This window comes from Herpailurus yagouaroundi, unplaced genomic scaffold, assembly GCF_014898765.1.
Source record: "Herpailurus yagouaroundi ecotype Mexico unplaced genomic scaffold, PumYag 193, whole genome shotgun sequence".
NCBI lineage: Eukaryota > Metazoa > Chordata > Mammalia > Carnivora > Felidae > Herpailurus > Herpailurus yagouaroundi.
Window position 1 is genome coordinate 1,290,780 of NW_024412424.1, and position 22,628 is coordinate 1,313,407.

General features: G+C 49.5%; 1 protein-coding gene and 1 long non-coding RNA gene across 4 annotated transcripts in view; one reads left to right on the forward strand and one right to left on the reverse strand.

The window, feature by feature from the left end:
- The window catches only part of MED26 (mediator complex subunit 26), a 52,165-nt gene extending 31,805 nt beyond the window's left edge, over positions 1 to 20,360 (reverse strand). The window contains exon 1 of one of the 2 annotated variants that reach the window (XM_040444824.1): positions 20,069 to 20,360. In XM_040444824.1, coding sequence (XP_040300758.1) covers positions 20,069 to 20,140 — 72 coding nt within the window. In that variant the 5' untranslated portion in view covers positions 20,141 to 20,360. Of the gene's footprint in view, positions 1 to 17,852; positions 18,265 to 20,068 lie in introns of those variants that run through there. The other variant, XM_040444826.1, reaches the window with a different exon arrangement.
- A 131-nt stretch (positions 20,361 to 20,491) lies between these two features.
- The window catches only part of LOC121010954 (uncharacterized), a 13,436-nt gene continuing 11,299 nt past the window's right edge, over positions 20,492 to 22,628 (forward strand). Inside the window, exons 1-2 of one of the 2 annotated variants that reach the window (XR_005781436.1) lie at positions 20,492 to 20,801; positions 21,646 to 21,719. This is a non-coding gene — a long non-coding RNA (uncharacterized LOC121010954). Of the gene's footprint in view, positions 20,802 to 21,645; positions 21,997 to 22,628 lie in introns of those variants that run through there. The other variant, XR_005781435.1, reaches the window with a different exon arrangement.

Below are 22,628 nucleotides of genomic sequence, written 5' to 3' on the forward strand. Positions count from 1 at the left end.
CCTGCAAACGCAAGGCCCTAGGAAGGAAACAGCGGAAGGCTTCACGGAGCTCTTAGTAACAAAGCACCTTGTCACATTGGTCTTCTCCTCCAACTCTTAGCAAATCTGTCACTCAATGGGGCCAGCTCTCCTCCTTCCTCACTCACCTCACTCACACACATACTTCTTCACTTCTGCCTCCCCGCAAAGAGATGGGCATCAGATCACTGGTCTGCCAGGCAGCTTGACAGAGTGAACCGGTGGCAGCACCTGACCCTTAGCGGATCACCAGCCTTTACAGGCCTGGGCGCGTGCACGTCTGGAGACTGCAGTGGACTGGCTTCTCAAGGGATGCTATTTCCCTCCTCCCTACAAGATCTGGGATGTGATGGCTTTGGGGCTGGGTCCCCAAAAGCACAAACACCTTCATCTAATTAGGAATGACACTAGTTTGCACGCTGGGTCAGTCCCATCTCACTGACCCGGCAGTGTGACTCTCCATAAAGCAGGGATACTGGGCCCTGTGGCCAGAAGGGGACAGGCCATTGAGCCTCTGGCCTCTCCGAAGCTGTCTGGCCCTGTAAACAAGGCCCACACGATTGGCGCAAATTGCAATGGGTCTGGGTTTCATTCTTTCCTTTTTTTGAGGGAGTGGAAACAAACATGGCATTAGCTATGCTGAAACCCAGAGCAACTTGTATGGCCCAGGGGTGAGGTTAGCACCTCACCTTGCTCTGGGAGGAGGAAGTAGCCAGAAGATGGAGCTGCTCATTTCCCACAAACGCTGAAAAGGAACGCGTGTCTCTAACATCAGGAAACCTTGGACGTGGGAGCCCAAACCCATCTGGACCGCACACTGCCAACTGCTGCTGACAGCAGAGAACAGACACGAGCTCTCATTCAGCAGCTATCTATTTACAGGGAAAATAAAAATGCATTGCGCACGTGCTGAGGAGGAAGTCAGGGAGCGGACAGAGCTGTGGGGCTTCCATAGACAAGCGAACACGACAATGTGAGTGTACCGAAAGCTATGAAGAAAACAAACATGCAGCGTGTTACAGGAAGGCTTCCTCTGACTGCTGGGCCAGGAGAGGTAGGTGGGCACCACAGCCCCAGAGAACCAGGACAGCAAAGGATCTGGAGTAGAGTTCTGGCCCTTCCCTACCTTCACTGCAGCTGGCTCACTGCATGCCCCTGAGGGGCTCTGGGCACAGCCTCTGAACCGAGAGAACCGTCCAGGCGGCCAGCTACAAAGGCCGTGATGCCACCTTGGACAAAGAGCCTGTGGCTTGCAGCCCAGATCTCCATTTGCACACATACCAATACTTCTCTTCTTGGGCTGCTGTGCCCTGCAGCCAGGGTCCTAACTGGCTAGCAGGAGGGACTCTACCCAGGACTATGCTGGAGGCAGCTCACACCAACCCATGAGAGCCCGTGGCGAACTTTCAGGAGTCTTGGGAACCAGATGTTAAAACACAGCCACTGTTAAAAAATGCAATGATAGAGACTCACAAGTTATACTGAAAACAGAGGTGATGAGGGGCACCTGGGTGGCTCAGTCGGTTGACTGTTCGACTTCGGCTCAGGTCACGATCTCACCGTCTGTGGGTTCAAGCCCCATGTCAGGCTCTGTGCTGACAGCTCAGAGCCTGGAGCCTGCTTTGGATTCTGTGTCTCCCTCTCTCTCTGCCCCTCTACCACTCACCCTGTCTCTCTCTCAAAAATAAACATTAAAATTTTTTTTAAAGAAATCAAATTTCTTAAAAAAAAAAAAAAAAGAAAGAAAACAGAGGTGATGAAATGCAACTCATCATTTCCCATTTACTTTCCCACATTGCTATTATTTAGTTTTTGAGTTTATTCATGACTATTGTATCTTCATGGTGAAAATGGTGTGCTACTGAGGCATTTCTTCCCAGCTCCATGTTTGGTGACATCATGCTAGTAGCCTGAAATCAACCCACAGTGGAAGTATTTATACCATGGAAATTGGCAAATACTACAAATCAGGGCTTAACTGTCATGTTGGTGGCCTCTAGACCAGGAGTCTACAAACTCATAACTCCTATGAGACTGCATATCCAGTCCAATGCCTGTTTTTGTAAATAAGGTACTTTTTTCCATATCACCTATAAATTCAGATAACAAAATTAGCCATGTAAATAAAGTTTTATTAGAACACAGTTATACTCATTCATTTTCATATTGTCTGTGGCTGTGTCTGTGCTATAAATAAAGGCAGAGTTGTGATAGACTACATGGCTCACAACATTTACCATCTGGCCCTTCACAGAAGTAGTTTGCCAACACCTGGGGTTTAGACTTAAGAAAGTGATGGAGAAAATGTTAATAATGCAGATTAAATTTAAGTTTGTCATACCTGTAGCCATTACATTAGGAATAGCACAAAATAAATGAGGAAATATCCTTCCAGTATTTGAAAACTATTTATCTGATTCAGCATTAATATAAACAAAATAATCAATCGACATTCATGTCAGAACTACACCCATAAGCTGACTACAGATACAAAAGTACAGCAAAAATCAAGGAAAGCAATCTGTGAAACAACTGCTACACAGACCTGACAATAAAAAGGACTGTGTGTTTTATTAGTTGCAATCTATATGCTATCTGTCCTGTATTATCAGTAAAATGTATAAACTTACGTGTGTATGTATATGCTATTTTTTTCCCAGAAAAGCTTGTTGCCAAACATTTACTGGCACACCACACAGTAAATTAGAGTATGTTACTTCAAAGAACTTGAAATAAAAGTTTGAATGAAACTAAAATCCATTTGCATAATTACTATATTTCAACACTACAAACGGAAAAGAGAGAAGAACCTGGATTCATTAGATATAGCAGCTCTTGTCAATTACTAAATGTTTACTAAAACATGACTGTAAGTTTCATCACCTCCACATGCAAACAGAATTTCTCTACAGTGATTATCAAAGGCAAGCAAAAAAATCCAACCTAATAAAAGTGAGGTTCATGGACATGGCACTGCCTTTTATAAAGATTAATACTACTACTTAGAAAGTCAATACAAGTTCATTATTTAACACATTCCCTAATGCTTTATTTTATACTTCATTTTTCGTATCATTACACTGAAGAAATGTCACGCTCACGTTTTTCCCTTCAGTCCCACTTGCAGTTCCCCAGGGCACTGTCTGGACACCAGCATCTCCTGTGTGTGCCATGACATGAAAGCATCTGGAGGCAGTGTGACACAGCGGGGAGGGGATGGGACTCTCACAATGAGCAGCCAGGGGAGGCCTGAAGGAATCTGATGGTCACAGATCTGGGGAGAGGACCTCGGCAGTCATGAATGAGGGAGAGGAAAGTGTACATTGAGGAAAAAAGGGTCTGAGTCACAGAGCATCTGTAGATCATGAAAATAAGGAGTGGGATGTCTACTCTAAGAACACAGGATCTTAACTGGCAGAGTAGTGTGATCTGATATTGGTTTGGAAGCCGCAAGAAGGAAGTTCCCCAACAGGCAGATGGCCAAGCATACGCCAAAGACAGAGAATAGACATTTTGGCTGCAGAACCACTAGGACTTACAGATGGACCAGACATAGTAAGGTGGCAAAAAGCAGGAAGCACAATCACACCAGGAGTTTAACAGAGCCACAGGCATGACTCCACTGACTGCGATGAATAAGGTCCACGACTCCAAGCACGTCCTCTTTGTCCTGGTGGGCTGGACCCCAGTCCTCTGAGAGCATCAAGAACAGGACTGGCGGCCCTGACCAGAGTAAGCACTGCACGCCCCTGCTATGAACCTCCTGGGTATGTAAGAGAAGTAAGTCCCTCCTGTCCACTGGCTGCAGTACACACAGGCCCCACATCCACTCCACATCTGACTGCTCTCAGTAGTTCTTGAGTGCTCTTCAGGCTAAAGCAGTCTACTTTTATTTTCATTTTTTTACTGCTTAATTAAAAAGACAACGCTGGCTCAGTTGGTTAAGCACACCCGACTTTGGCTCACGTCACGATCTCAGGTTCGTGGGATGGAGCCTTGAGTTGGGATTCTCTCTGCCTCTCTCTCCCCCTCCCTGCTCGCTTTTTCTCTCTCAAAATAAACATTAAAAAAAAATAAAGACAATGGAGCATAGGAAAAACAAAGTACTCCTACTGCCTCAACACAAGCGGTTCTCATTTTATCCAAAGCTCTAGTTTTTGTGCCTTTTCTGCTTGTGCTTGGCTAACAAAAATGCTCCTTTTCTTCATCATAGCAAGACTTGTCCATTTTTCTACAGAGGCTTCAGGACTTTTCTTCACAGCCCTATGCCACTCGACTCTGCAGTGTACTGTGTTTCCTAAGCTTCTCCCATGCCGTTTAATTAATGACATCAACAATCACAATCATGTGAATATATCTATTAACAGTGTTATTAAAATTCATCGTGTATCTATCTGTTAGTAAGTTCCTAGGAGTAAAATGACTAGATCAAAGGACACCAGTGGCTATGCCTCTCCCTATGTAAATACTTCCCAAAAGGGTGAAGTATGAAGTAGCTCCTGGATCCTGCCAGCAGGGTGGTGTGGGATGAGGCGAGTAGGGTGGGAGACAGACTAGGAGATACAAAATGGCAACAGGGTAGCTTTAACGCTGAACCTTGATTTCCTGACAATGCCATTCTTCCCACACATTTGAGTACCAGGTATAATTTCTGATTATTAATCACATCAACATCTCTGTCTGCTAATGTCTCTGAGATCTTGGGACTATTGATTCTGCATACCCTATCTTCATACAGAAAGGACATTCCTTCCTAAAGGCGAGTTCACACACAAATTCATAGTTTGATCACCCTCAGCTGCAAATGCCGTACAAAGAAAGGGATTCAGAAAAGTTCAGACAGATTTTAATCCTGACTGGGAGTTCCGACCCAAGCACCTCTTCCAAAGAAGTACGCCTTCCGTTCTACCAGTCTGAGATTTTGTTCTACAACCTATTTCTTCCTTTTTCCCACCCCCAGGGAGCTTTTAGAAATGTGTAAAATTATGCAACGTTGTCTGGTAACTGCTCACACTAAAGGGAAGACTATCTTTGAGGAAGAAGAGCATCAGTGAAAACCAAAGTGAAGTATCTACAAAATCATGGAGAATAACTGCCCCTACTCCCAGGAAAGTGGGAAGGGGCTTATACGTACAGGTTCAGTGCCTTCTATGTACTCTTCAGTATGGTAGGGCTTATCTTGTTCTCACTTTTTAGACAACAGCTAATTTGAGATTGACAGCAAATATCTGATGTGACTTGTCCAATGAAAATCATCTCAGAGAGAGCCATAGAGATTTGAATCTGGATCTGTGAGAAGTGAGATGATTCATTTTCAGAAATACCAAATAAAAGCTGTGCTGTTTAGTTAACAATAGGTTTACAACCTTTCGGAAATATGTAACCACCCCCCTCCCCCCGCCCCCTGACAACTGAGTCCCAACCCTTAGACACTTCACTTCCTGGTTCTTCTTTCCCTCCCCATTTTGTGGGCTTATTTTTTGTGGACTTTGCAATGAGCATGCACCAAAGAACTGAAGTCTTTGTGTTACCTCAAGGAACACACATGTGTTCAATCAGACTTTTTCCCTTACATGGACATAGGCAACTACCTGTAAGGCTGTCACCTCTGTAGTATTCAGCCAATGAGGAACCAGGGGAGGGATTTGCACACTAGGAGATAAACTGCCTGCTGTAACTGCCCCAACTGTGCCCCTGTCCATCAGACACCTGTTCCTGCAAGAATGTTGATTAAACCCTAGCTTCCCTGTGCTCTGAGTCCGTGTCCCTCCTTTGATTGGGGTAGTGGGCTTATTTCTCACAGGGTCTAACTTCAAACGCTTGCATATTAAATACTTTTTAAAAAAATGTTTTATTTATTTTTGAGAAAGAGAGAGAGAGAATGTGAGCAGAGGGGCAGAGAGAGAAGGATACAGTGGATCCAAAGCAGGCTTTGTGCTGACAGCAGACAGCCCGATGCAGGGCTCAAACTCAGGAACCATGAGATCATGACCTGAGCCCAAGTCAGATGCTTAACCGACTGAGCCACCCAGGCACTCCTAAAATACTTCTCTTTCTGTTCTTCATTCCATCTGTCCATCTGCCCATCTCTCTTTACTTAGGAGGGAGGCTCCAAGGATATCTATTTAGTTGTTAACAACATTAATCAACCCAGACTTAAGAAATGAGAAGGCTTTCTTCCCTAAGAGGAGACCTCACGAATGGAGCGAGCAGATATAGCTCGGAGGCTCTAGAGACATTAGAGACACCAAAGCTGTGTGCCTGGGTGGGGGTTGCGAGAAGAGGATGGCTAGGAAGGGACAGGAGCCCCATTCTGCGCCCCTATGCCAGCTCAGGTGCAAACTCCTCCCCCACCTCTCATGTGGAAAAAGGCAGCAACAGCCCCAGTCCTGACCCAAAGCACAAGTAATCCGAGAGGCCCTAGAAGTGCTCCGTCCTCAGGTGGGCATGAAAATTAAATAGAAATTTAAAAGTCAGTTCCTTGGTCTTACCAGCCACATGTCAGGTACTCACGATCCCCATGTGGCTCACAGCTACCTTACTGGATAGCACAGACGGAGACCATCTCCATCAGGACACAGTGCTCTGGAAGGAAGCAAAGACCTCCACAGGGATTCTCCTCTCCTCTCCTCTCCTCTCTGCAGCGCCCGCCATATTGTCTCATGACGAAAGCAAACGCTCTTGAGGTCAGCTACGCAGTGACCAGGTGACTAGCTATTTAACCTTGCTCATCTATGAAATGGGATAATACCTAGCAGAGAGCGAGGACACATTAACAGCTGATGCTTTGGTCCTCCAGTTTCTATTAAGGTCCAAAGATTAAGAAATAACCTTTACGAAGATTACACCAAAAGACCTTGAGCAGCTGATGTGTTTAGCAAGGCTGCTCACCAGATTGAATGGGATCCAGCCCCTCCCTGGCTGAACTCCACAGGCAGGTCTATTATCACTGATAGGATTATTCTCCCCTTTCTGCAGGGCCTCCGGCATGGACAACCTCCCTCCCACTTTTGCTCACCTATAACAAACAGTACCCAGTCCTTCATGGTCATCTAGGTGACTACACAGAAGCTGGGCACTGTCCCTGCCACGGATGTGCTGAGCCTCTCGGGACACCACCAAGAGATGGCTCCCATAGCCCCAAGCCACAAATAAAGAAACTGAGCCTCAGAAACATTAAATGGTTTGCCCCAAGGCCACAAAGGCAGAGGCCCGAGAAGGAGCTGAAGTGGCAGCCCTCACAGCTGGTGTTCAGGGTTCAGAGCCCCCTGCTGGGGGGAGTCATCTTGGCCTGGGCCTGGCCCAAGAGAGGGAGGAGGTATATGCTCTCCAAGCACACCCTCCCCCTTCCCTGGGTCCTGTCACCAACTTACAGAATCCCGAGACTCCCTAGAACTACAGGACACACAGGGGACAGGCTTGGTGTCTAACTATGCCAGAGTGCTAACTATGCCACTACAGTTCCAAGAGAACAAACATACCATGGGAGGACCCCGAAAGGCTGAGGTCTGGAGAGGGCCAAGTACTCCTATCAGGAAGAGGAGAATCCTCCAGGGAACCAGCCACCCCAACCCCCACCCCAATACTCATGAGCTGAGCGCTGCCCCGCCCAGGCCCCACCAAACCTGAACTCTTACTCTAAACCCAACTAGATCCTCCCAAATTAGGTACTGCTTGTGCTCATCTGTCACTTGAAATTAGAGACGGACCCACATTGGTTCATAAACTGGTCACTGACTCTAACAGAATGAACAGGCTCACTATGCACCAGCGAAAGAACCAACGCGGTGGGAGGGGGAGGCGGGGGATGCGACACAGGCATGCTAGATACGTTAAAGATGCTATGAGAAAGATCAGACCAGGACGCCAGGAACAGCCAGAAGACAGTGCTCCTGGAAGATCTGGCCCTGGCCTTGCTGGGGGAGGCACCCTGGGCCCAGAGCCCAGAGAGGCAGATAGGAAGGGAAGGAGGGAGGAAGAAAAGAGGGAGGGAGGGGAAAAAAGAGGGCAGGACATCCAGGTGTGGGTACACAAGCAGGTCAGCAGCTGAGCGTGGCTAGAGCAGCAGTGGGGGAGAGAAAACGCCTGAGCCAGACACTGGGGCACAACGTTTTCGGCTGATTCCGTCTAGACTCTCTTGATTGCAAGTAACAGAAAAGGCAGCTCAAATGAGCCTCATCCAAAAAAGAAGTCAGTGGCTCACTTAACTGAAAAGTTCAGGGCAGGACTCACCTTGGGCCAGCTGGGCCATAGTGACCTAATCTTCCCTCAACTCTCTGGACAGGTCTCACTCCTGGGCAGGCTGTTCCCAAGCAGGAGATTACAGCAACAACCAGCCCATATCTTCCCCATTCACGTCTACCCCAACTACCCCAGCAAAGTGCTAAAACTTTCATAGGATCTGATTGGGTCATGGGCCCATTCTCAAACCAGTCACTGGCCAGGAAGACACAGCCCCATGATTGGCTAGTTCTCAGTAACTAATCATCCAATAGGCATGGACCAGAGGGGAAGGACAGGAACTGGCAGCTGGATGGGCTGCCCACTACCAAGCCTGTGAACTGTCAGCTACCCTGTATATCAGCACCTGGGGCACATCTGCACTGGGGCCACATCCCATTCTCAACAGCCTTCCTAAGCAGCGTGTGTACATCCTCCTGACAAAACTCAGGCTGAAAACCTGACCTCATCCAAGGCTGCAAGGTGAACAGCAGAATCAAGATTCCAGGTTAGTTCAGTCTAATGACAAAACCCAAGTTTTTCTACCCAAAGACCGTCTTCTCCACTATATGCTACCTAAAGGACTCAGACTTTATATCCAGTCAGCCACGAAGCCCCTACAGAGAGGATGAAACGTCTGTGTTTGGGGACATTCACTCTTTGGCTGGTGTAGAGGAGAGAGCAGGAGGCAGACCAGCTGCTAAGCAGCTGCACTAGACCTCCCTGGAGATCCCATTTTTCGGGAAGGGGGCTGCCATGGGAGGCGGACCCCAGGAGAACTCTGAAGTAGCCCATGGAGTGGTGGCACCACCAACCACCACAGCGTGGCACAGAAAGGCAGGAGGAAAGAAGGTGCCTCCACTTTGGAATGGGCCTCCTGCACATCCAGGACAGCAGTCTGCTGGAGAGAGAGAGTTCAGGTGCTGTTGGAAGCCATGGCTCTAAGAACACCTGGGGAACGCCTTCAAGGCAGACAGGGTCTTGGGCAGTGCAGGGCAAAGCCAAAACACTTGGGGGTAAGGAGGCACCATGGGCAGGGGTTTGGAGACAGTGGAATGGCCAACACAGCAAGGTGCAAGGGGGACAGGGGACGACGGGCACCAATCAGTGTTAGGCCTCAGGCCTGGTTCACTCCTGCAGAGGAACAATCAGCACCAACCCTACAGCAGAGAACTGAAGACAGCACAATGACCCAGGAAGACAGTCTGGAGTGCCAAACACAGGCACAGCAGATGATGCCACTTCTATTTCCCAATTTGGGGAAGCCCACCACCCACCAGATAGAAAACCATGTTCACCGTCATCCTAACACAGGAGTTTCATCCTCAGGGCGACAAGCAGGTGCCCAGTCTCCTCTAGGAGGAGCTGACAAGCAGAATCACAGAAACCCTAAGACAGCCCTGGCCCCGCCCCTGCCCCCGCCCATTTCCGACCAGCCACCTGGGATAACTATAGCAGTCTGGGGGCACCTATTGTTTCTGTCTGAACTGCAGACCCTGTCTCTACATGCTCCTCTTTGACCTCCTGTGGGCATGGCCATTTCTTCCAAGGCCCCCTCACCCCCAAGCCAAGCCAGAGCTGATTCTCCAAGAGTTTTCACACTGGAAGCAAGTGTGTGAATCCCTTCTTCAATGGCCTAGCCTTCAAAAAGTCAAACTCTGAGGCTGCTTCATTTCCCACCACATTGGAGAAATCTGTCCACAAGGCAGACAGAAAGAGAGACACACACACACACTAACAGCACTCTGACTCAGTGATGGGGTGAGAGAAGTTACAAGCAAAAGCAGGGCAAGCTCACATAACACTTGGGAGGGCGATGTTTCTTGCCCTTTGGTGAGAAGTTAGGCTCCTGCATTCAGTGCCAGCACTGGCTTGTCCACCAATCTTCAAGCTGAGAATTTTAAATGCTTGAGAAGCTCCGTTAAAATAGAAGTGAAAGTGAAATAACCATTCACAAACCTTTCCCCCCGTGATCATGCCTGAACTAAAACATGTGGCCCACTTCTGTCACTGCCAGGCTGCCAGCATCCAGCAAAGGGGGAGCAGACATCACCAACTTCAGGTGCTTGCTGAGAGCCACCCCTCCCCCCCACCCCAACAAACAGAGGGAAAAATGGAGAAGGCTGTGAAGGATCACCTGACCCTACTCTTCTCAGTTAACCTAAGGGGAAGAAGCCAGGCCCGGAAATGCAGGTACCAGTTTCCGGTTACCCAGGTTAACCAAAGGGAGGGGACAAGCAAGAGGAAAGGGGCAGAACAATCAGATGTGACATCCAGTGTCCATCCATGCCTCTGAGCCAAGAGGACAGAAGTCCAGAGAACTCGGCTCTTGCCTGGGTCCGGGTGCCGCCTCACAGCTACAGGAGGCCTGTGTGAGCCCGGGGCCTCCTGGACTGCACCACTTCCCCTGCCTGCACCAGGTGCAGCACCAGGAGAGATGATGGGCTTGGGAGAATGAGCAGCACTGTGGCAGGCTCTCTTAGATTCCCCAAGTGCTCCTCAGCCCAGAATGGGGTAGAAGCTACAAGCCGGCACCCACTTTAATACAAGGTAAGAGCAAAGTACCCAAGTGTGACTGCGGGGAAATCAGAATCTGTGGGTGGGTACTCAGAACGCCATGCTGTGACCTCCTATCATCCAAACCACTCCATTGCTTACTCCAGGCCTTACATTTCAGTTACACCCATTTTGTTTCTGGACCCAAGTCTCCCAGGCCAGCATGCCCAACTATTTGATGGTATTATCACACCAGAGTGGTGATTAAACCCACACGCGCTCAGGGGACATTGCCAGCTTGTTCTCCATACCACTACCCCCTCCCACAAACAGGACTCTGATGTTTCCTGGGAGCATCCCCTCTATTCTGGGCCGGTCTGGGTGGAACTAACACCAGGGGTGAACCAATCAACACAGCCTACTAATTGCATCAAAGCCCATAGATGGCATCAGAAAATGTGTGCTGGGACTTCTGGGAGAGCATCACCTCGTCTTTCTTCCCCTGGCTGATGGTCAAAGAGGGTGAATCCCAAAGCTGCAGGTGTTGGAAGGACAAGGAGGACACCCCACTGCGCAGAGGGAACACTACAAAAGAGATGGAACAAAACCAGGGCCTCACCTGAGAACAGACTCACCTCAGAGCCTTTGAGTGGCACAAGCCAATCAGCCCTTTCACATTTGAGCTCCCTCTGGGGGAGGCTGGCCAACAGAATACTTGAAGCAAATGTGAAACCATCAGCAAAAAGGGTAAACCGTTCCTATTTTATATCCTACACACATCACTGGCACTTGACCCCCACAGACAGCACTAAAAAGTCAGCTTGCCAACTGCCTGCCTGGCACAGTTGCAAGATGCACGGGGCAAATAAAGTTGGGAAGGGTCTACCTGACGTGGCTTCCAGAAGGGCTGGCCTTAAGAAGAAGAGGGCAGTTAGTTACCTTGGGGATCACCTGGGGAAAGAGGATGTGGCCACCACCCCATATGCCAACCTGAGCCGGACCAGGGACCTGATGGCAAGAGAGGTCGAGAGAGCTAATGAACCCAGCCCCCCTGTGGGCAGGCAAAGCTGCGGCCAGCTTGGTAGATCAGGTGGTTACCCAGAGCCAGGTGTGTGACCAGAGGTGCGGGTAGGGGATGGGGCCAAAGGTACAAGTGCGGGCAGGGCAGGGGGGGCTACCGGTGCCTGGAGGAGGACTGCCAGGCCACCTACCGGGCTCTTGTTGTGAGCTGGGCTCACATACACCTAAGTCTTCCATGAGAAGATCACAGAACCCCCCACCACGGAGTCAAGGCTGGCCACAGCCAACCACTTACAAAATCACTCTGTGCCCACAGTGGATGGGTGACCGGGACCGCCACAGCAGCCACAAGGCTGACTCACTGCAGGGTATGGCCTGGAGGAACCATCACCCATTTTTTGGCCCTGATGAAACCCAGGGAAGCGGAGCGTCCAGAGAGAGAGTGTGTCTCGTTTGTCACGTGACCAAAAGGGCCCCAAGGCAGCATTTGAACAGTATCTCCAGGGTCCACAGACAGACAGGGATCTAAGATCAAGAGTCATCTTTTTTCCCTGTCACAGGGGTAAAAAATAACAGCCAAGAAATAGAAGGGAAAAGAATGCCTCACGCCTTTTCCTCAGCCAGTTCAAGAGACAGCACAAAGCATTTCAGGTACAACTTCCCTCCCAGCCTGGCATAAAACATCCCGTAGACAAACCCAGCATAGAGACCCAGACTCTGGCAGGAGAGTGGAATGCTGACCTTGTACCCACTACTGCGCTCTCTCAGGTGACCAGGGAGGTGGTGGCAGGTGGGTGAGGACTGGGCAGGAGGGAAGGATTCCCGATCCCAGCGTGATCCTTTCTAGCTGTGTGTCTGCTGGGTAAGTGCTGACAGTTAACTCCCGATATTGGCCCTTTTCACAGGAAGATCAACAAGCTTCTGAGCACAGGCTTGCTACGGAAGCCCTAGAAACATGGGGATTAACTCGTGCTCCACTACCAAGGAGCTCGCGACCCCAAGGAAAATGCAATCAACAAGACCGGTTATCAGCAGGAATGTAGGGTTTTTAAGTTATGTACAGTGTGCCTGAGGGAGACGGTCTTGGATTAAAGCAGGAAAGGTTTCTGGGAGAGAATAGTAGCGATGACAGAAGGTCACAAATGTGAGGTACAGAGAGTCCCAACCTAGGTGTCGCACACAAAGAAGGTTAGCTTACAGATTTAAGTAGACGTCGTTTTGATAAGATACAACTTCATTTCAAAGCATGACTAGATGAAGAGTAGCTTCTTTCCTTGAATTTTCTCAAAAAAACAGCTACTCAAAGTACACCTGTCAATATATGCAAGTTCCTGAATGTTTCTTTTTTTTTTAAGTTTACTTATTTTTGAGACAGAGCACAAATTTATTATTTTTGCATGAGCACACAACCAGGGGAGGGGCAGAGAGAGAGGGAAAGAGAGAGAATCCCAAGCAGGCTCCGCGCTGTGAGCACAGAGCCGGACATGGGGCTTGCCCTTATGAACCATGAGATCATGACCTGAGCCGAAATCAAGAGTCAGACACTTAACCGGCTGAGACACCCAGGAGCCCCCTGAATATTTCTGATCACAGAACTGGATCCTGACAGGCAAAAAGGTTAGGAGCCATTAGGCTAGAAGATTTCAAAGAGGGAAAGACTGTCCCAACTGGGATGGAAATGGAAACACAAAACAACATTTAAAAACACTTTGTATTTATGAGATTAAACCACAGAAGACACAGCGGAGTCCAAATTCCCTCCTGGGCACTTCTTATGTAGGAGGCAAGAGACTGTCAGATTAAGCCCACTGCTTCTGAGCCTACCAGCACTGGGTATAGATAGGCCCATAGCCTCCTCCACGACAGTGGAGATCATTAATCTCTGCTCTCTCCTGAAAGGGAGATGAACATCTACCTCTAGGACTAGTTCAGAGAGCAAACAGGAAGCCAAGCGCTCCACACTGTACCTGGCACATACTAGGTGTTCTGTAGGCTGCGGCTATCCGTTTTACAGCCTCCAGCGGATGGATGGAGCCAGGGAACTTCCTTGCAGTCCCAGGAGCATTCGAAGGCTCTCGACCCCACCTGCCTGGCAATGACACGTCACCTGATACGACCTTTCTCCTTTTTAGCAGGCTCCTCACGCCATCACAGGACCTCCAGGAGTTTTTGGGCAGGCGTCTGGGGGTCCACCCAGAGGGCCCAGATACATGTGCACACCCACTTGGCACAGTGGTTCTGGACTGTCTTGAGCCAGCTCGGACAATAATCAAGAGCTCCCCAAGTGCAGCACGGCCTCCCTCCAGGAACTCCTGCCTTCCCCTACTAGGTTTGCCTCGAAAATCCACACAGAGCAAACCTAACCCGGGGTACAACAGCTCTTCAAATACTTGAAAGCAGACCCCAGGTCCTCCAGAGAGCCTGACACTTGTCCCCCTCCCCTCCCACTGCTGAGAGGGCAAATTGTTCAAGGGTTTGCCAGCTATTCGTCAAATTCTGTCTCCCTCAGATCAGAGATGAACCAAGAGCTGGCTTTCTGTATGTGACTGTAAAACTTTTCACTCTGAAAACAAACTATACAGTGCTCTAGAAGTCATTTCATGCTCTTAAGAATTCTGAACTACCTTTGAATAAGAAACATGAACAACTCCTCCATTTGGACCTACGAGCTACAGCCCTGTAAGGCCTCCCCTGACGCTGATCCCCACACCCTCCACCCCAGATTGCCCACATGCACTTTCTCTTCCTGTTCCAGGTCCTTCAAGGGTAGGGGCTGGGCATCTCCAGGTCTGCACCCTCCACCCCCAACACCATACGCAATGGCTAGAAATGTTTATTCAACTGCTGAGCCACCTTTTTCAGCTTTACCACATTTCTCCATCAACAGTATATACCAGTTGACAATTGAGATGTTAAGTGTATGGCCTCCTCAGACCTGGAATTCATTCAGAGAGCACTTTTAAACACCACATGCAGAATACTGGCATGTCTTCCTTATGCAAGAAATACTCCCCAGTTCAAGGAATCAAGGAATCTCCATGTCAATACTAGCTCAGTGCTCTGAGAGCGAAAAGGGGGAGTTTCAGATGGGGGCTCCAAGTCTGGGCACTAGAAAGACCAGGCTGAAAACGCACTGCCTATGCAGTCACTCGCCAAACCACAAACTCAGTCACCCACTCCAACAACCAGCTGAGGGGTCCCCAAGGGACCAGACAGACTCAGGACAGCCTCCCATAAGGGAGAAGAAAGGGGCACAACTTCTACTGATGGAGACAAAGCCCCCAGCTTCCAGAAGGCAATTTACAGTGGGGGTTGGGCAGGAGACATGCCCACAGAACTGCAGTCACCTAGGGACTGGACTGAGGCCTGGTTCCAGTTAAACTGGAGCTCTGTCTGAGAAGATGGCTTGCAGAGACACCAAAATCGAGGCACAGGTGAACAGCTCCTCTCCTTCACCTAACCTCAAGTGCATGTCCTGCCACGCGCAGCTACATCTTGAGCCCAGGAGCCCAGGTGACCATGGAGTCTTCTTACAACTGTATCAGGACAAAGGCCCCTTCCCACAAGCTGATCTTGGACAATCCTCCAGGACTCTGTGACTTCCAGGCAGGACAACATACTATGATTACAATTAAAGCCACTTCTGAGGACCACCAGACCTCTGTGAAGACAGAATGTAAAATCTACCTTCTTCTAAGGGAGAGAGTGAGTCAGAACAAGGACCCACACCTGCGTCTCAAGTGACACTTATTACCTGCCTGTTTCCCAAAGTCATAAAATGCCACACTGCTCTCTTCTTCACATATCGTGGCCACATATGAAGAACAAAGACAGGAATGTCACTGCCATTTGGGCAACCAGAGTGATCAGAGAGTCCACGTGTTTAGATTTTATAACCTTTAACGTGTTGGAGAGAATCAGAACCAACAGTCTTCCCTTTTACAATGTGTAACAGTCCTCCTTTCAGCAGGACCAATGATGTTTTAGGTTAACATCATGAGTGCTTGTAATCTTGAAGCAGAAAACAAAGCCGGCACACAATACTCATGAAAAGTTCCACATCAGTTGGCAATTGCCACACCACGATATGGTCTGGCCCAGGATTCTGTCCCTGACAGAAACCGTAAGATGTTTCCAGGACAGGCTGTCTAACATCATCACCTTGTTAGATCTCTCACAGGTAAACCTAAACCGATTTGTAATCTCGTATAAACTTATGTAGGACAGAAAAGGCTCCCGCATCTTTTCTTACCAGCTCAAGACCAACACTGACCTCTTGGGCCTCTTCTCAAGCCATCGCTCCACCTTTGAGAGCAGTGTGGTGGCATTCAGAGTTAGAAGCACTGTCACTTAAACTTCAGGTAAGTCCCTAACTTTAGGGCAGTCACCTCAAATTAAGTCAGTAAGAAACAAAAGCGTCTTGTCCTCTCCTGACCACGGGAAGCACCCACTTAAACAGCACCTACTGTCTTTATGCTGTTGGTTTCTATGCCTGCAGGAAAGGGAGATCAGTTGCTCACCATCCCTCCCTTACAGAACTGTTGTGGGGAAGCAGGAGACCCTGTTCAAATGCTACAGAGTCAGGTAAAGCATGTATCTCTGAGTAGAGTTCTGGTATCTGTGAGAATTTTGTTATTTTAGAAAGTTCACATAATGCACCTCACATTAAAAGAAAAAAAACTTTTAGAACAACTCATGTGAGCCTCTGCTACCCCTTCCAGAATCTGAACCCTGGATCCGGAAGGAGCCTTATGGGTGCATACACCAGTTCCCAGTCCCACTTTGTACATGAAGACCCTGCAGCCCAGAGAAGCTGGGTGGCGTCTTAATCTTCTAATTTCCTAGGGGGGGAAATTATCATTCTTGTGTGTCTCTCTCTGCAGAGGCCCTTTGGTCACCTCTCCTTGGCGCCTGACGTCTGCATAACTGTAAGGAAGAAAAGTCATTTCTGAAGTTTCCTGCCAGAGACCCTGATCAGTAGGAGGCCTTTACACAGACATCTTGGGCAAGTTCAAGTCCCCTTCTCCCCCAGTGCCTTCTCTGGCCGCTCCCTGTTCTGATTACAGAGATGCTCACCTGCTTTGTGCAAGGCCTGCTTTGTGCTATTATTCAACTTGTTATGGGGATACAGTATCCACTCCACCGTCTCAGACCTATTCTATCCATGTGCCTCACGGTTCTAGAGAGTTCTGAATTAGAATATTACACGACTAAACTTCAGCACATATAGCAAGAAGGATGCGAGGATTCAATCAGTTTAACCAGCACTTAGCACCCTAAAGCGCCTAATGCTTCAGCCCTGGAGAAAGAAGACAAGAAACAAACCATGCTCACAAAGCCTACATTCTGGTCAAGAAGGCAAAGCCTGAACTTCCATGAAACGAGGAGTTCCAATACAAACGAGAAGTTCATCACCTGCTGAGAAGACTGTGCTTGGGTGGATGGACTCCCAATTTCTGGGCAGAGGAAGAAGGCGTGGCCCTTGACTGTACCCACGAAGACTAAGCGGGAAGAAACGCGCACACTGCGCTTCCGAGATTTTCAACACCCTGGCTACATACACCACAAGGAGAGTAAGGCTTAGATTGTTCTGAAAAACTGTTAGTCGCTTTTTGAAAAGAAGTGTAGAGGATTTACTTTATTACTGAGTTGGCAGAAATTATTAACTCAGAGTCTGCTGTTGCAGAAATTCAAATACTCCAGAGACTGGAACTGAAAACATACAGACAACTTTCCCCTTAAGAACTCCTTTGTCAAGGAGACGGTCGGTAAATGTTACTTTGTTATTTCCCTAACTTCTCAGCTACTTGTGGATATTAGGTCAGCTGCCCTGACATTGATTTTTCAAGCAAAAGCTAAGTTTGTTAACCATAATTGCATGCCCATAGAGGTAAGCATTACATGACACAATTCCCTGTCGCTTCTCTCAGAAGAGGTTTAATTTTAGTGTTGGCTCTTCAACACTGTCCCCATTTTTTTTCCATGAGCATCTTAAATATGTGTCAACTAACTATCCCAAAGTGGAGTTCATAATTGGTCAAGGTAGAGAAAAGCAGCTGGGTGCCGGCACTGCCTTCTTGGAGCTACCTCACACTCACCTGAGCCCAGGTCAATCCAGAGAAACTGCAGAATTATGGTCGCACCACCTCTGTCGGCAACCTATTCTGCCACGGCTCCAGTTTCTATATGGGGTTTGCTTCAAGCCACGCTCCTGTCAAAAGGTTCTAACAATGCTCATAGATGGTCACTGGCAATGGCAGCATTTAAAGGAGGCACTTTTCTCATCACTCGTATCCAGAGACAGTTTCCCAATTCCATCCACCACGCTCACATTTAGCAGGACTCTATGCACACCCATCACTAAAGTCCCCCCCAGACAAGCCATTTGACATGTGAACCCCATGCCATTACAGCAACCATGGGCTCCTATGAATGAACACCACTGTACACACTAAAATACAACAAAAATGAGATTTGTTTCCTCTCCCGCTTCTGGCTAACCCCCCTTCCTTGTTGCCCTCCCCTCCTCTCCCCCTAGGAACCCTTTAGATTACAGCCTTACACAATACTGGAACCTCTGAGGTCACCGCCCTACCTAATCTACAACATATCATGACCGCCTGTCAAAGCGCCTCCTGATCCCAAAGCTCTCCTAGGTGGCATTAAGGATCAGTGCTAATATCTCAGCAACCTCTCAGATTCCCCGAAGGCAAACAAGCACGTGGAATTCAAGAAATTACACTCTGGACAAAAGATGCAAAAGTCACCAAGCTTTCATTTTTCATGTCATTTGTTTTATTCTCTAATATTTCAGTCTTAGGAACTGCAGCGGCTCCAGTTACTGCAAAATATTCTGGAAGGTTTTATATAGCTTGTGCCTACTCCACCCCCAAAGTCATAACAAAAATGTATACAACATTTGTTGAAGACAATTACCACCAAGTCGATCTTAATGGGGCCTGAAGACTAGGAACAAGAGGATTACTTATGATACAAAAACCAGAGACTTACAGACACCGTAACTCCTCAATTTCTACCAAAATTATACAAGCCAATGTGAATTATTCCAAAAATACCAGGCTAAAGCACAGCCCTAAGAGTAATTAGTCAAACCAATGTAAAGGAAAAACAAAAACCCTACAGTGACAGAAACCGGAGTTACCTGGCCCAAGACAAAAAGGTTTTTTCCTTGGATCTCCAGCATATTAAAAAGTGATCTCAATGGCCACTTCCTGGTCTCCCAGCAAATGCAGGGGCTCATCTCATACCTGCCACATCTTCCTACTGCTCAACCTGTTCCTGCCACAGGAGAAAATGACCCCTACTGCCAACAATCCCTTTGAGAAAACATGAGGGGAGACACTACGAGTCTTCCCCTACACACGCGAAGAGGGGCAGAGAAGATCTCTCTGCAAACAGTAGCCTCGGTGGAGGACCATCTAAAAAAGCAACACCCTGGGGTTGACCCTGACCCTCTAAGTGACAAGCCACCAAGCCGGAACCCTCAGGTGGGGGGAAGTAATAGCCGAAGGAGCGTTCTTGAAGAACAGGAAAGAAAATCACCACCTCTAATTCACACCAAAAAGCGGGGCTCTGGCTTGGTCAGAAGACGCAATGGGCATTTAGGCCTAGAAAGGCAACAGGAAGGATCCCACCCTCCCCACGATCATCTACCGTCGGCAGCGATCCCAGGAGGGACTCGGCAAAGGCATGTCCACTCGCAGAACCAAGGGGGGACTCTCCACGCGCCCTGGGCACCCGGCTAAGGGCAAAGTAGGCTGGGGGCGGGGAGGGGGGGTCCCTCTGAAGCCAGGAAGATGCTTCCAGCCGGGAGAAGAGGAAAGGAGGACTTTCCTGATCACCCAGAAGGCCGAGACACAGGCGGCACAGGCGCCCGAGTCATACCCCGGACACCAGTTGCTCCACAGCCTTTCTCCCTCCCCTCCCCCCCCGCCGGGAAGACTTCCCGGGGGTCGCGGGTCCCCGGGGAAGGGCAAGGCGGGTGAGCTTCGTAAGGAGCAGTAAGGGTCATACATCTGGAGCGGAAAAAAAGGCAAAGCTCTGGCCTCAGTTCCCTTCTGCTCCCTCCGCCCAGGCCGCACGGAAGCCTCGGCCTCACGTACCCAGCGCCGCCAGACTGCCTGACCTGCCCCCGGCTCGGGCCCGTGGGGCGAGAGACCGGGATGGCAGCGGCCCTCGGGGGCAGGTGGGCGTCGGGCGGGTTCCCCGGAGCCCGGCGGGCGAGGGGCATTGGGGAGGGGGAGGGTCCCGGGCCCACGCGGCCTCCGTCCCGGCCCGCGCAGCGGGTTCTTACGTTGCTCTGGGGGTCGATGGCCTGCAGCAGCCGGTCCCTGATCTGCTGCGGAGACGCCGGAGCCGCTGTCATTGCCTGGGCGAGGCGGGGGGGAGCGGCCGGGCCAGCGGGCGGGCGGGCTGAGGCGGGGGACGGGGGTCACTCACTCGCCGGCCTCCGGGAGCGGAGCCTCATGTTCCCCGCGGTGCCGGGGAAGGAGGGGGCACGCGGGGTGGCGGAGAGGGGAGCCGGGGCTCGGGCCCGGGGCGCCACCGCCACCGCCACCAGAGGAGGAGGAGGAGCCACCGGAGCCGCCGCCGCTGCTGCCGCCGCCTCGAGAACCAAACTCCAGTGAGCTGCCCCTGCGCGGAGCACTCTGGGTAACCCGCGCCGCACGCAGCGTCGGCGCCACGCTGAGGAGGTTGGGAGATAGGGCGGGCAGAGACGCCGGGTCTGGGCGGGGCCGCGTGCGAACCACGCCCCGCACCCCCACGCATGCGCGCGCAGGCGTACTGGTCCGCCGCCCCGCCCCGCCCACCGCCCGCCGGAGGTAGCCGTTGGGAGGCGGTTGGGCGGGGCAACGGCCGCCGCTTGGAGGCCCCGCCCCCGGCTGGGCCCTGGGGAGCTGAGGTTTCCGACGGAAACGGGCGGTGCGCGCCGAGTCCTTGAACCTGGGCACTCCGGTCGGCCGCCTCAGGGTTGGCGGCGGAAGGACTCTTCGTTGGGGAGAAAAGCCTTCCCCGCACCGAAGGAGGTGACGGGAGTCGCGGGCGGGAGAAGTTGACAAGTTTTCCGAGCCTGGGGTCCCCAGTCCCTCGATCGCGGTTCCTGGAGGCGAGGGTGCCAAGTCCACGTTGTGATAATGCGCGCGGAAGGGTCATCTTTAGAGGAGCAGAGGGATGCGCCCACCCCTCCAGAGGGCGGGGGTCTGCAGTGCTTCGCGTGCTGGGATCACCAACACATGAGACAGCGAAGCGCCTCTCGGGAGAGCCCTCACTCCAGCTAGAAAGCCCCAAAGCCAGCCCCTTGAGCCCACCGACACCCAACGTTGCAAATGTGTGTCAACGCCAGGGTTTCTCATCCTGGGCACCAGTGACATTTGCGGCCGGCTCACTGTTGTAGGGGCCGTCCTGTGCATTTTAAGATATTCAGCATCCTGGGTTTCTACCTACTAAACGCCAGGAGCACTGTCTCCTCCAGTCAGGTCAACCAAAAATGTCCAGTCATCGCCAGAGGTCCCCTGGCGGGCAGAACGTCCCCTGTTGAGAACCACTGGTTTAAAAGACCCACCCTGCTTTGCGTGGAATGAAATCCTCATTCTCTGAACAATACATTTCACAAAGGAAGACATTGAGGCCCAAGGTCACCCAGAGTTACAGGTCAAACCCAGAATTAAACGTCAAGTCTAGGGAGTCTCTTTCCCATCTCCACTTTACTGCCTCTTTTTGTTTTTTCTTCCACTGCTCTCTGCTAGCTCCAGCGCTCGCTCGCTCTCTGGAAGCCCTGTTAGAAATACTGTTATGAGAAGGGGTGAAAAGGCAGGCTGAGTGGATTATTAGCCGCAGCCTCCGGAGAAATAAATTTTTTTGTTGTTACAGGAAGACCTAGATTTAAAACAGGAGCGAGGCAGCTGATGAGAACCACACACGCGCCTTGGATCTGTGCTACACCTGTGAGTCTTGCATTTGTCATGCTTCTGGGAAGCGTTTTTGCAAAAACGGCTGTTTCTGCACGTGGTTGTGTCTGCTTCCTTCTGCACATGTGAAAAGTTTTACATCACACTTGCAGGAGAAAATAAACATGGGCAAAAAACTTCTTTTTAATTTACTCACTGTCCCTCCTAGAATGAGGTGCTTTGTGTACATGGTCCAGGTTGGAAACCAGCCAATTTGGAGATACTCTTTATCTCACTTCAGATAAGCAAAATAAACAAGCTCTCCCTCCAAGCATATTCTGGTCCTGCCTTTCTTTTAATTTCTAACTCAGATGTACAGTCTCTTATTTATTTTTTTAATCAAGGATCACATAGACATAAGCAATTTGTTTTGCATGGGCCAGGTCATTTAAGAAAAAATTTGGAAAACACTCAACTTACCTGCCCTTTTTAAAACTAAGAGGCAACATTAAGATGACTGAGTTCTGTAAGGGCACTGACTCTACTCAGTGTCCCCATTAGAACAATGCCTATTACATATTTTTGAAATAAGTGAATGAACATGTCACCAATACATGACAGCTGTATACACACACCCAGACAGAGGTATTAACTGTTCAGTTCCATAGATGGGGGACACAGTGGGGCTCCATAAATATTTAATGAAATATTAAGTATAATACTATATACACATTAGGATGCACCTATTCATGCAGATAACTATATATATATGCATAGTTTTAGTTATATATATATATATATATATATATATAGTTTTATTCCACATTTAACATATATGTAGTAGTAAAATTAAATCAGATCGCCACTCAATGGTAGTCTTGAAAACGTTAGCTTCCCTTAGGTCCAAGATAGATGCTGCAGTTCACCTAGCAAGACTTTCTTTTTTTTTTTTTTTTTTTTTTTTTT